The 14,282-nt window shown below is 37.7% G+C and overlaps 1 protein-coding gene across 1 annotated transcript in view; it reads left to right on the top strand.

Moving 5' to 3' along the window:
• Positions 1 to 14,282, top strand: part of LOC121734039 (serine/arginine repetitive matrix protein 1) — a 225,029-nt gene that overhangs the window by 9,645 nt on the left and 201,102 nt on the right. Inside the window, exon 2 of the mRNA XM_042124441.1 lies at positions 4,389 to 4,524. Coding sequence (XP_041980375.1) covers positions 4,389 to 4,524 — 136 coding nt within the window. The remainder of the gene's footprint in view (positions 1 to 4,388; positions 4,525 to 14,282) is intronic.

Below are 14,282 nucleotides of genomic sequence, written 5' to 3'. Positions count from 1 at the left end.
TTGTATTTGAGTCTACACTCCACATACTTAATTTCAACAAAGTCTAGCTTCTCTGTTCTAGTATTTTCTGTGACCGCTACATGAATTACGTGCAACTTGAGTCTAGACAGTAATGCGGTGAAAATGCGTCATGACTTAATGATACATCCTGTATAGTGCATACAGAGTGACGTATGACGAAAGCTTTAGGAAGTAGAGTTTTATATGTAACACATAGATTATGTAAATAATCAAAATTAATATCATAAGGAAAGAAAAGTCTAAGGTTTGGTGGAATGGTAAAGAAAGGTTTCTTAAAAGTGTTTATTTGTATTTAGCTAGGCATCGAAAAAGCTCTCAAACTTGGGGGGGGTCGATTTTACATGATATAACAGCTATAACGTGGAGTGTCTATAGACTGTAGACAATAGGGAAGGACGCATTACTATTTTCATCGTCGGAAAATGTAGGGTTTCTGTAGGATTTTATTTTGCGCGTTCGTAGTTAGTAGTATTTACTTACTATGTATTTACTAATGAGTTATGGCCTATAGGATTTATAAATTGTGATCTTAGTGCGTAGTACTTACTCCCAAATTAATAATGCGCATGGAAATCTTCGCTAATTGTCGTAATCACGGAAACACCCGAATTTATCAAACTTGCATTTTGCACCTTGTTCAAAGGAAATAGAAGTAAATATCATATAGCCGGTGGCAAAATCTCACCGGGGAGCCATCGCGGCGTTTCCATGGTAACGTCCAAGCAACGACAGGCGCCTCTACGTCGCTGCCGGAAAATTACGAAAATTTCTATGCGCATTATCACTTTGGGAGCACTTTACTTATAGCTCAATGTCACGATATCTATGCTTTTTCTTACAGGCTTCTTTCTACATAAGTAATAATATAATAGCACAGAATAGATAATAGTACAATAATAGTTGAATGATATTCACTTAGATGAATGATTGGTCTCGCGCGCGCGCTCGACGCGACGCGCGGTCGTAGGCTCGTAGCGCGAGCGCGAGACCTATCATTTATCTAAGGATATTCATTATAATGTAATCTTAAAATTGTTGTAAGGATCGGTGTAATTTGTAAACTTGCAATTATTATTCCTTACATAAGAAGAAAATCTTTATCAAAATATATTCTTTAAAACTTTTTACTCAGCTTAGAACGTTAAACGTGAAATTACGCTTGAGAATCCTTCCGCTTTTCTTTGTTCCGTTCTTATTTTACCTCGGATTCTCAGGGAAGTCGACCTTATACTATGGACATAAAGGCTATGTTGATGTGTTAAAGCTAAATCTGTACGTTTGTTTCAGCAGCTTAGTTGCCGTGAGCATTGTTGGCGCAAATGTTTTGTTTTTGCAGACACGTTTTAACATTTAAGCCTTTTCAGAGGCAAAATAGCAAGTAGGAAGTAGGAACTGTTTAATCGTGTTTCATAGTTGTTGGAATAAAATAAAATGATAAAATGGTGGCAGAAAAAATACGGAAGATGCAGTGTTGTTTAAACATGGTTTTAACGGCTAGTATATTAATTTAATTTGACAGTTTTGACAGTTCATTTGCTGAATTGATTGAGAGGAATTGCTAAATGTTACCATTTTAGCCCCGCTGTCCGTCTGTCTGTCTGTCCGCGGTTTTCCTCAGAGACTATAGGACCTACAAAGCTGTAAATCGGAATAAATGCACATATTAATGGTGCCGACAAAATGGTATACTTACTTACATAAAACCTTAATTTTTTTATGGGACCAAGCGGGGATGAATTTTTTTTCGCGCCCACCCCACCGTGTGGGGTGACGTTAGATAAGTTTTAAAAAATATTACAAGTATTCATAGATCATAATCTCATTTAGGGATCCATTTGTGAAATTATGAAATATTAAGTATTAAAGTGGAAAAAATTGTTAAGAGTCCAGTGTCGTCCCCCCTGCCCCCCCCCCTCCCTTCTACCAGCTAAAGGGTTGCTTCTAGAAATGTGAAAAGTGTAGTCGATCAACTAAAAAAATGTATTCGGCGAAGTATAAAGGAACTTTTCGTTCAAATTCCTTTGAACGTAACTGACATGATGTCGTTATTAGTGTATAAGTTATAACTTATAACTTACTAGCCGTTGCCCGCGACTTCGTCTGCGTTAGCATAGCAGATCACATCCCAAGTATTATTTATTGTACAAAAATATTCAATGTACAGAATTGACTTTCCTACGATTTTATTATATATTGTAGATGTACTGCGCAGCTTTCCTTGCGTAATTTAGGAAATTCACGCGACCGTACATTTTTCCGCAAAAAAATAGCCTTTGTCCCTTTACGTGGTCTATTCTTCATGTTTGGCAAATAACATAAAAATTGCTCCAGTAGTTCTTAAGATAATAAGCAATTTCAAATAATTTCCCTCCGTATTTTACACATTTTCCTCTATTTCTTTTCTTTTATTAGTCTTAGCGTGATAAAATATAGCCTATAGCCTTCCTCGATAAATGGGCTATCTAACACTGAAAGAATTTTTCAAATCGGACCAGTAGTTTCTGAGATTAGCGCGTTCAAATAAGCCGTTTCATATAATTTCCCCGTTTTTTCAACATTTTCCTCTATTTATTCGCTCCTATTAGTCTTAGCGTAATAAAATATAACCTATGAGTAGACTTTCTCAATAAATGGTCTATCTAACACTGAAAGAAATTTTCAAATCGGACCAGTAGTTTCTGAGATTAGCGCGTTCAAATAAGCCCTTTCATATAATTTCCGTTTTTTACACATTTTCCTCTATTTATTCGCTCTTATTAGTTTTAGCGTAATAAAGTATAGCCTATAGCCTTCCTCAATCAATGGGCTATCTAACACTAAAAGAATTATTCAAATCGGACCAGTAGTTCCTGAGATTAGCGCGTTCAAATAAGCCCTTTCATATAATTTCCCCCGTTTTTTCCACATTTTCCTCTATTTCTTCGCTACTATTAGTCTTAGCGTGATAAAATATAGCCTATAGCCTTCCTCAATCAATGGGCCATTCAACAGTAAAAGAATTTTTCAAATCGGACCAGTAGTTCCTGAGATTAGCGCGTTCAAACAAACAAACAAACAAACTCTGCAGAATTATAATATAATAATAATAATAAGCCCGCAGGGCAGCTTGTTGCGAGCTGTTGGGGAGTAGCGACCCCACGTACCCGAGTGCTCCCAGGGAAGCCCCTGTTCTCCATCTCCGGCTTGCCTTCACTGGCCGGCTGGAGTGAACACTGACGGAGAATCAGGCCCCACCTCTGCCTTGCCTTAAGCGGCCGGTCAGAGTGGAGTCGCGAGAGCTTCGGCTCGGAGGGAGGATGTGAAGCGTAAGTGGCGAGTGGGCGACGTGATGGGACCCTCTGAGGGTGCAAATGATCGGCGTTTAAAGTCCAACGACACCTCTCCTGCCTCTAGCCGCTCTGTCAATGTTGGAGCCTCGGTGCACCGTGCGTGCGACCATTTAATAATAATAATAATAATAATAATAAAACATTTATTCATGAACTATGGACATTACACCACACTACATTACCAGAAAAAAAAAAAAACAAGAAAAACACAGAACAGTTAAAATGATGTTGACCTGGCAATACAAAACAGTAGTCTTATATGAACTGTAACTAGCCTAACTAAGAACATTTCGAGGGGCCCATTCAAAGAGTTGGCGAGTCACCGTCTGCCAACTTTATGATACATATTTCCACGTTGTATCGGCAGACGCCATAGTCCTTCCATAGCTCCCGGTTACCCAGTCCACTAGCACCTCACCCCCATAGCCCGGTCTCATTTTAATTTTCCATTCCTTGCAATAGTCCTACACTGGCCGCTGGCTCTCCTTGGGCGTACAGCGTACTGCCATAGTGCGGACAGGGAGAGTCGCCGGCTAGTGTCACATTACATTTAGATTAAAACTGTGTTACGGGGCCTCTACGTGTTGGCTTCGGCCCCACGCATGCCTTCCAAAGGTTCGGGATTAATTGCCCGTGAGCAAGGAGTGCTTAACACAATCATAATAATAATAATAATATAATAATAATAATATTAAGTATAGATAACCCGTTATAAATCTTCTGTCATGAACTCATGGCCAATCAAAAATTATATTAGCGGTACGAGCGGTACTATACGGAATCCTATATGCGCCTGGCCGACACGCCCTTGGCCGGTTTTTACATTGTTGTCGCATCATATAAATCGGATTTAGTCTATATTGTGCATCTTCCCTATTAGTTGACATTGATACCCAAAAATATTGGACTATTTTTGCCAGGGATCAAAATATATTAAGTACTTATATGTATTTTTGGTCCATGTCCTGTATGTATGAGAATCCTTATTCTGAATCGTTGTTAAAACATCTCTGTGACATGTCATTACTAAATTTCCAGGCACACGTCGATAACTCGTCGCTTCTGTCGCGGTCGCCGGTCGCGCGACGACAACGAGCTATACCGCTCCAATAGCTTCAAGTTCGAGCGATTCGCGCGCGAGCAGCCGGCCGACGAGTTCAGCACTGGATCACAGGTAAGCTATAGGTAGCTTGAGTTCAGCTGTAGCTTATGCTGGCTTCTCACTGCGTGTAATATCACGAGCCGCGCCGCTCCGAGCCGATTTGTACGAGCGACTACGAGCCAAAAGGCGAGTTCACGCTACCCGTTCTCACTGCGCGTAATATCAGGAGCCCCTCGAGCCGCGCCACGCCGCGCCTTTGAAGGCTTTAATCGGATCGGACGCGCCTGCTCGAGCTAGCCCGCGCCGCGCCGTGAGAAGCCAGCATTATAATTTATAGCAGAGCCTACTAAAATATGAACAAACAGCTGCAATCGAAAGTGAGCGCGGCCTATTTGACGGGCGCCATTGCGGCGCGCAGACAGAAATTGATGTCGGGAGATGGGATAGGTCCTGAGATTTTAGAGGTTTAGGTTATGACTTATGAGTGACATGACTCATGCAGACTCATTACTACTCATGAGTCATGACTCATGTCCCCCGTGGCTGTGACCATTTATAGCTGCAATTCGACTGAATGACAGTAAAGCTTAATGATAGCCTCATAAAACTGAGTGATTAGTCAGATCATAATTGCAGAACGGTTAGCATTTAGCAAACCCTTTATCTTTGTATATTTAAACGAGCAATTTTTTCTTTAGAAAATTACATTTTATTCGTGTTTTATCGTATACCCAGCAAAGCTCGGTCAAATAGCTGGTAATATTATAATAGTGCCATGCTTTGATTAAGTATATACTTATAATCAAGGGTGCCATTGTTGCAGTTTTCTAAAGTCTTATAAGATCGATACAATAATAATATTATCATTATTATTTTATACTTTCTAACTTATTATACTAAATATAATATAATAAATTTACCCGACTGCCATGAGGGTTATTTCTTTTTATATTAAACTGTTAGAACTTAGAATTATATTTTTATCTTATAATTTTAAGTACTCTTACCGTAAGATATAAGTAAGTACGTATTACGATATTACCATTGCATGATAAAATACTACTTGTAGGCGTTAGCTAGGAAGTAGGAAGGATCCTTTGAGAAGAGCACATAAAGTAAGCTTTTGTAGCGCCCACAGGTCAGAGTGAAAGACCTGCTTCTTATCTTAATAGCTCATCTTGCTCACAAAGGAAGCCCTTAAAAACGTATTAGGACCAGTCAATTGATAAATCCTGAGAATACAAAATGAGTAGTGACCGAAATGTTTAAAAAATATAATACAAGTTATTAGTGAACTGTACAGTACCTAATATAATTAATTTTGTCAGGGTACAACCAAAGGTAAAGTTTGATATATCACAGCAATGCATCTTTCCGTAAAAGCTTTTCATAATAATAATATTTAATCACAATATTATAATATTATTTAGATTGATACTGAGGAAAATCTTTAAAAAAATTAGGACGATAGCTAAATACAAAATTGACAACGCCATCTATCGGCGTTACTTAAAACTATTTAGGATGGTAACAAGCAACTTAACATTCTCGTTTTTATCATCACCAACAGAGAGCGCTTAGTTTGAGTTTACGAAGTTTAAGAAACGCAAGTTTACGGATTTGATCGATAGGTGTCGCACTCAGTAGTCTTTTTTGCTTTCATAATAGGTTTTTACTTCTTTTCTTAATTCTTAAACTATTTAACACGTCTAATGAAAGGGCTTATATATTATTGGGTAGAAATTAAGAAGATTATTAATTTACAGCTAAGTATGTACAAAAAATCTGATGACGGTCACGGACCACGGTGTAGCAACACCATGCCTTGTAAAACTGCTACATTCTTCACTACTTATCTAGACTAAATATGGACTGCACAATATGCTTCTGCTATTGTTAAGAAGACGAAGAGAGAGATTTAAGAAAAAAAAAGACGTAAAATGTTGCTACTCCTTGACGACTTACGTGCATTTTCACGTTACGTTGACGTAAATTTTCACGTCACGACAACGTACCGTGCCAGTTGTCACGTTACCGCACCGTTCCACGTTGACGACGTCGTGCCGTGGAGATGTGGACAGGCCGCAACTTTGGATTTTACTGACATGCGTCAACTAAGAGAATAACTTCTATAATGCTTGCACCTAAAAAAAAAAAAAAGATACATACAGCCGAACGTATAACCTCCTCCTTTTTGGAAGTCGGTAAAAAGAGATCAAAATAATGTTATAACAAGATCCGGAGCAACTAAATATTATGAGAATCGACACTTCTTACAGTAGGGTCCATATATTTCACGCCCCCGGGGCCAGGGTATTAATATCATGTCCTATCAATTATATCGACGTGGTCACCGCTGTGCACTGACAACCAATCCGAAGGAAACTGCGAAAAGTTGGGAACAGCTTTTTTTGACCAGGGCTGCCACTCTTGTAGGTACTTTTTTCCTGAGACTGATTAATAAATAATAATTTAAAAAAATATAAAGAATACATGACTTTTGTCGAACGGAAATTATACAATCTTGCCCAGTAAAATCGTATGTCATTTTCCAATCCTTTTTATGATAGCAATTTCTTCAAAATTGGTTCAGCGGATTACCGACGGACAGCCTTTATAATATTCTATGAACCAATCTATATTATACTTTCACTCAGAGAAGTATATTTATATTGCGTTGTCCTTGATTAAAACATCTTAGCTTGGACATTGGTCTATACAGGGTGTAACAAAAGTAAGTGATAATACTTTAGGGTGTGTACGTGTTCCTTGTAGAGAGTTCACTGTGAAGGTAGCAGCTCTAGAAAGACGAATTTTTTTTTTCACTTTTGTATAGGCAAGCGCCCGAACGTCACGAGTTTTCCTATACAAAAGTGAAAAAAAATTTTGGTCTTTCAGCGCTGCTACTTTCACAGTGTACTCTCTATAAGGAACACATATACACACTAAAGTATTATCACTTATTTTTGTTACACTTTGTATATGTCGTAGGATGATTTGATAAATCCGTGTTTTCGCGAAATCCCTAGAATTTTCGCGAAAATTCGATTTATCAAATCATCCTACGATGTCGTAGGATGATTTGATAAATCCGTGTTTTCGCGAAAATTCTAGGGATTTCGCGAAAACACGGATTTATCAAATCATCCTACGACATATACAAGAATTTATGATCAAAAGTTAACATTGAAACTTGCAGTCAATCTGAAATAGGTATGCCCGATTTCTAAGGTTAATCTTTGCATCAGCGTTGTTGATTGTTTTGAACGCTAGTGAAATGGAATAGATACAGGGCCGGATTTATATTTTTTATGAGTAATGAGAGGCCACTTTAATTTTGCCGCTCCTATCTACGAACTCTGCCGCAATCCTAGGAGTCCTAGGACGCTGCCGCACATAATCCATGTCTATACTTATATCCTCCTATCAAAAGACCTCGGAACCGGCTATTTTTTTATGAAATAAGGGAGCAAACGAGCAAACGGGTCACCTGATGGAAAGCAACTTCCGTCGCCCATGTACACTCGCAGCATCAGAAGAGCTGCAGGTGCGTTGCCGGCCTTTTAAGAGGGAACAGGGTAATAGGGAAGGTAGGGATGGGAAGGGAAGGGAATAGGGGAGGGTAGGGAAGGGAATAGGGTAGGGGATTGGGCCTCAGGTAAACTCACTCACTCGGTGAAACACAGCGCAAGCGCTGTTTCACGCCGGTTTTATGTGAGATCGTGGTATTCCTCCGGTCGAGCCGGCCCATTCGTGCCGAAGCATGGCTCTCCCACGTATAAGAATTTTTCGTTTCAAAGCCCTCAGCTTCGGCTTGGGGCCTTGTGGCACCCCTACGGGCAGTGTAAATCACGTTAGTATCGGGATTGGCTCATCAACATACTAATGCGTGCGCCAGCTGCGACCGACTGCTTTTATGCTCGTTAGCATTTTTACACCGCTATACATCTTGTGTATAGGTAAAATATCGGTCTAGACTTTTTAAATTACGTAGGAAAATGGCTCCAAAATGTCTCTTTACATGCGAAGATGCATCTGGAAGCATCTGAACAAACACCTACTGATAAGTATATTTCTCAGAATTGATAGATTTTTACTATTATTTTATATATTACTAGATGTCCCGCGCGGCTTTGCCCGCGTAAATTAGAAATTTTACAGAATCCGTAGCTACATTTTCCCATAAAAAATATTTCCCCCGTTTTTCCCACATTTTCCTGAGTTTCTTCTGTCGTATTAGTCTTAGAGTAATAATATAATATAACCTTCTCGATAAATGATGAGTCTTACTCGATAAATGATCTATCTAACACTGAGATAAGTTTTTAAATCGGACCTGTAGTTTCTGAGATTGACGCGTTCAAGCAAACATACTCTTCAGGTTTATAATATTAGGTAGATATAGATTTTTTTTAATTATCGCTTGACAAACTCGAGTCTCGATCTAAAAGACTATGAAATGGTATAATATGGTAGTGATGATGATGATGATGATGATGATGATGATGATGATGATGATGAAGAATGTAATTTGCATAGTAGCATATGCTTTCTGTTCTTAAAACAACGCCGAAACTCCCAAACTTGTATCTATAAAGAATCAGGAATTCTCTCAGCACCTTCCGAACCACGGTATACCAGGTATATCTCGGTGCAAAATCTTACTTGTTGGTAGCATATGCTTAGAATACTTCTCACGAAACCGAAGTCGCCATATGTTTCCCTATAAGTTTTGAGGAGTTCCCTCGATTACTTATGGATCCTTCATCAGATCACCACTTTTCTGAATATAATACCAAATTGGGATGATACCCTATATACCAAAAGAAAAATTTTGAAAATCGGTTAACAAACGGCGGAGTAATCGTTGAATATAAGAAAACGAACATAACACCTCCCCCATTTTGAAAGTCGGTTAAAATTGTAGCCTATGTGTTATTTATTTAATATTTTAATCAGCACATGAATTGAATAACAAATTTTTTTTCAAATTAATCGTAGCACCATCTGTCAGGACAAACTAAAATTGAAATAGAATAATATTGAATGCGATGATAGCGCCGTCCGCCGGATCTAATGTAAAACATTCCAAAATCAACAACTCCTTATAAATAAGAAATTAATTGAAAAAACATTTTCCAGTAGACCAAACTGTAAATCTAAACCATTCTCGAATCTCCACGAACACACACAAAAAATTTCATCAAAATTGGTCCAGTCGTTTAGGAGGAGTTCAGTCACATACACACGCACACAAGAAATATATATATTAAGATAAGCTAGGTTATTATATTTAGTTAATAATCTTAAATACTCATTTAATTAAAATTTTAAATCCAGAAAATATTAGAAGCTAGCTGCTAGAGGATGTCCATAACTCCGTGGCGCCATAATTCGTTTATCGCGTGGGAACCGTACATTTTTCGGGATAAAACTCATCTTATATCCTTTCCTAGGACTCGAAATATCTCCATGCCAAATTTCAGCGAAATCAGTTCAGAGGTTTGGGCGTGAAGAGGTAACAGACGGACAAATAGGCAGACAGTTATAACTTATAATACATTTAATATATATAAAAAGTAAAAACATATTATTATAGTATTATATAGGTAGTATAAATTGAGGCATAAAAAACAAAAATTGGAGTAGATAAATATTTGCTACGATAAGGCTACGAGCGCCGCGCCGCGTTGTAGAGCTTCGTAGGACCACTAATATTTTCTAATTACAAAACTAAACTTACCTTTTAAACGTGGGAGAGCCATGCTTCGGCACGAATGGGCCGGTTCGGCCGGATAAATACCACGTTCTCACAGAAAACCGGCGTGAAACAGCGCTTGCGCTGTGTTTCGCCGAGTGAGTGAGTTAACCGGAGGCCCAATCCCCTAACCCCTACCCTCAACTATTCCCTTCCCTTTCCTACCCTCCCCTATTACCCTATTCCCTCTTAAAAGGCCGGCAACGCACTTGCAGCTCTTCTGATGCTGCGAGTATCCATGGGCGACGGAAGTTGCTTTCCATCAGGTGACCTGTTTGCTCGTTTGCCCCCTTATTTCATAAAAAAAAAACCTATTGAGCTGATTCTGTTGAAAGGTATGGAGATACTTTGAGTCCCGGGAAAGGACATAGGATACTTTTTATCCTGGAAAAATGTACGGACTACGGTTCGGTACGGTAAAAAAATCTAGTTAACTATAAATTATTAAATATTATTATACTTGTTTACAGTTGTTTTCGAATTTCAAATGATGAATAGAAGCATTAAAATTTATTTTTATTAAAACATTTCGAACTTATCGCAACTACACACCCTAATAATTTGATGGAAAATTGGTAACGTCACTTTTCCGCTGCTATGAAAATATAAAATGTCAGACATCCTTAACCGAGGCCTCGTCGTTTTATGAGAAAACTTAGACGCCGTCTACAAGTTCTCCTCACAGGATTTTAGTGCTCAAACCCTAGATACCAAGGTCTAATTTCCCATGAACATAACTCTTGAAAAACGCTCAACTTTTGATATAAGGTAATGATTTTTCTTCAAGACTTTAAATCTAATTTTTAAGAAAACATTGTAGTGTGTCCTCAAGTTAAGCAGACTAAAGTTGTTAAATAATTTTTTAAGCCTTAACAGCTGCTGCTGAAATTGTATCTGATTTCAGTTTGGTATTTTTCAATTACTGTTCGTGTTAAGTTTTGAAGTGAGTCGTCAGTGAAAGATTGCCCCCACATTTTGAGACTGTAAAATATAGTAAAATCTACATAATATCCTACTTTCCTACTAATATTATAAAGGCGAAAGTTTGTTTGGATGTATGGAAGTATGGATGTTTGTTACTCTTTCACGCAAAAACTACTGAACGGATTTTAATGAAACTTTACAGCTTATACATCAGAATAACACATAGGCTACAATTTTAACCGACTTTCAAAATGGGGGAGATGTTATGTTCGTTTTTTATGTTCAACGATTACTCCGCCGTTTGTTAACCGATTTTCAAAAATTTTCTTTTGGTATGTAGGGTATCATCCTAATTTGGTATTATATTCACAAAAGTGGTGATCTGATGAAGGATCCATAAGTAATCGAGGGAACTCCTCAAAATTTATAGGGAAACATGTGGTAACTTCGGTTTCGTTAGAAGTATTCTAAGCATATGCTACCAACAAGTAAGATTTTGCACCGAGGTATACGGTATACCGTGGTTCGGAAGGTGCTGAGAGAACTTCTGATTCTTTATAGATACAAAAAGTGGTGATCTGATGAAGTATCCATAAGTAATCGAGGGAACTCCTCAAAATTTATAGGGAAACATGTGGTGACTTCGGTTTCGTGAGAAGTATTCTAAGCATATGCTTTTTGTCACGAAAAAATGTACGGTTTTAAGAGACCGTATACGAAATTTTGCCGAAATTTTGGAGAAAACGACAGAAATAATCTATATAGATAAAATTCTATCCAATTCGAGAAAAAAGAAAAAAAAAACAAATTATGCCAAAAAAACGATTCAAAACAATCTAAATTCATCAATCACATTATATTACTCGCCGCAAGGCTAATGTGAGATTTAGGTTGTTTTGAATCGTGTTTTTTGGTACAATTTGCTTTTATTTTTTTTATTTTTTCTCGAATTGGATAGAATTTTATCTATAGATTATTTCTGTCGTTTTCTTTTTATGAATTACAGCTCCAAGTTGCCGAAATTAACAGCAATTCTTTGCCCATTTTCTCTGAAATTTTGCCGAGTTACATATTTTTTTACTCAACTATTTCATATTAAAGTGGTAAAAAGTAATTCCAACATTGTATAGACGACTTTCTCAACAGTACATTTTAATTTTTTCATACCGTTAAGACATCAATACAATCCATAAACAGGTGATATTCTAAACCTTTTACAGCAAAAATCACAAAACTGTCGCGGGTTTGAGTTGGATTATTTAAAAATGCTTAAAAAAAAAAAACAAAAATCTAGCTCCAACATTAGATTATAATTGAAATGATCTTACATGTTGTGCATTAAAACTTATAGAAATACTGTATTTTAACTGTTAAATCACGTCTGTTAATCAGCGAAATCGGCAAAATTTCGTATACGGACTCTTATGTACAACAAAGCGGCAACAGAGTAAACAGAACTAACTTAGAAGAGATTTCGAAAATACGTTTGTAGTAATATATCAAGGGGGTGAGAGACGTGCGAGTAAGTACGCGGACTTATGGCTCGACGATCTTAATCGCCTGTGTGTCAGCAAAGAGCCGTGGCCCGCGCGCCGCGAGCCGCGAGCCTGGGGGTATGGTAATCCAGTGTAAGCGATTCTCGTGTGTCACCGACGCGAGCCGAGTAAGTTCGCGAACTTAATACCCGCGTACTTTAAGTTCGTTCGTCTGTCAGGCACTTTATATCGGCCGGCCGCTGTACTAATGCTCTGTCTACTCTGGCGTTACCAAGCATTGTGAAACATGTTGAAATTGACACTCGCGCCCAACTCGCGTATTTTCGCCCGTATGTTTGAAGTCGAGGTACTATTAGTTCTGTCTACTCTGGCGGCAACATGTAGATTGTAGCGGAACAATAAATCTCTATAAAAAAATTTGAAGCCCAACAATAGAGCGACAATCACGGAACAATATTAGTATTTGCGAGACAACTTTTATACACACTCCAAACAGAGTTAGACGAGGCTGCGGGATAAACCAGTTTAACACAGTAGGGTTGTCAGCTTCTACTTGTATTAACTTAAAAAGGAAAATCTGTATCAAAATCTGTTTAAATAAATAATTATTATATACAACTTACCAAAATAGATTGCAGATGCAAGATTTTTTTTTAGACATCTCTGTTTTAGTTTGGGCTGTCTACTTACTTCTAATTAAAAATATTTCTTCGTCCTGTTTCCTCGATTTAATAGTCCTAATATTTGGTTTTGTTACATCATAATTCATAATATTATTATTATATCCTTTATAAATTATTATTACTTTTCAGTAGATAAAGGTCTTCATTTTATAATATAAACAATACTGGTACGGGGTACCTCATAGAAACGTAAAAAAAAACTCACAGCTTTTTTCATTTTATGGTCTTAACTATGGATTTAACGTAGAATTTCAAGAACTACAGCATTTCTTTCTATTGTTTGACAACCCTAAACTCGATCGATAGGGAATCTCTACATTGTAAACAACCTAGAGACGGGAATGCTCTCCTAGAGACAGAAAATATGTAAATTTTAATGCAGCCGATGGAAGATCAAAGTATCTGAGGATTCTTTTCGCCTTTTCTTTAACACCACAAACACTTACATGCATTATTTATATGGAAATAGTTATGTAGAAATGATCTGACCATCCTGTGGGGTTCGATTTTTTGTATCTAAAGGGTAAAAAGGTTTTTTTAGAATGAAGTTTCTTATCGCGCGTTGCGAAAGGGGGCTAGACGGAAAAAGTTGTATCGACACTTTTTTTTGTATCTGCGAAGTAGGGGCAGAGGGCGTTGATGTGGCGATGACGTCATCTGGCGGGAAATTTAAAATTCTACCATTCCTCTATGGCGGGAAATTTGATTTTTTAGCTGGGTGGGGTGTGGCGGTACTCTTCATTTTTTTAAATAACTTCGTTCCATCCGGGTGTCCCTTGACACCTCTCAAGTTTCTTAAAAACCAGCTAGTTATAAAACTCTGTCTTCGTCCTAGGTGTTAGGAACCCCTTTTAGACCTTACTTTTATTAAGGTTCTTAAAGGGGAATTTTTACCTACATGTAAAATGACAAAATATTCCCCTTTAAGAAATGATTCCATTAAAAATCTCTTCTCTCTGACCATAACAT

The sequence above is a fragment of the Aricia agestis genome, chromosome 15 (assembly GCF_905147365.1).
Source record: "Aricia agestis chromosome 15, ilAriAges1.1, whole genome shotgun sequence".
Classification (NCBI taxonomy): domain Eukaryota; kingdom Metazoa; phylum Arthropoda; class Insecta; order Lepidoptera; family Lycaenidae; genus Aricia; species Aricia agestis.
The sequence above is the reverse complement of the archived record's forward strand: the minus strand, read 5'-3'. Positions and strand labels throughout refer to the sequence as shown.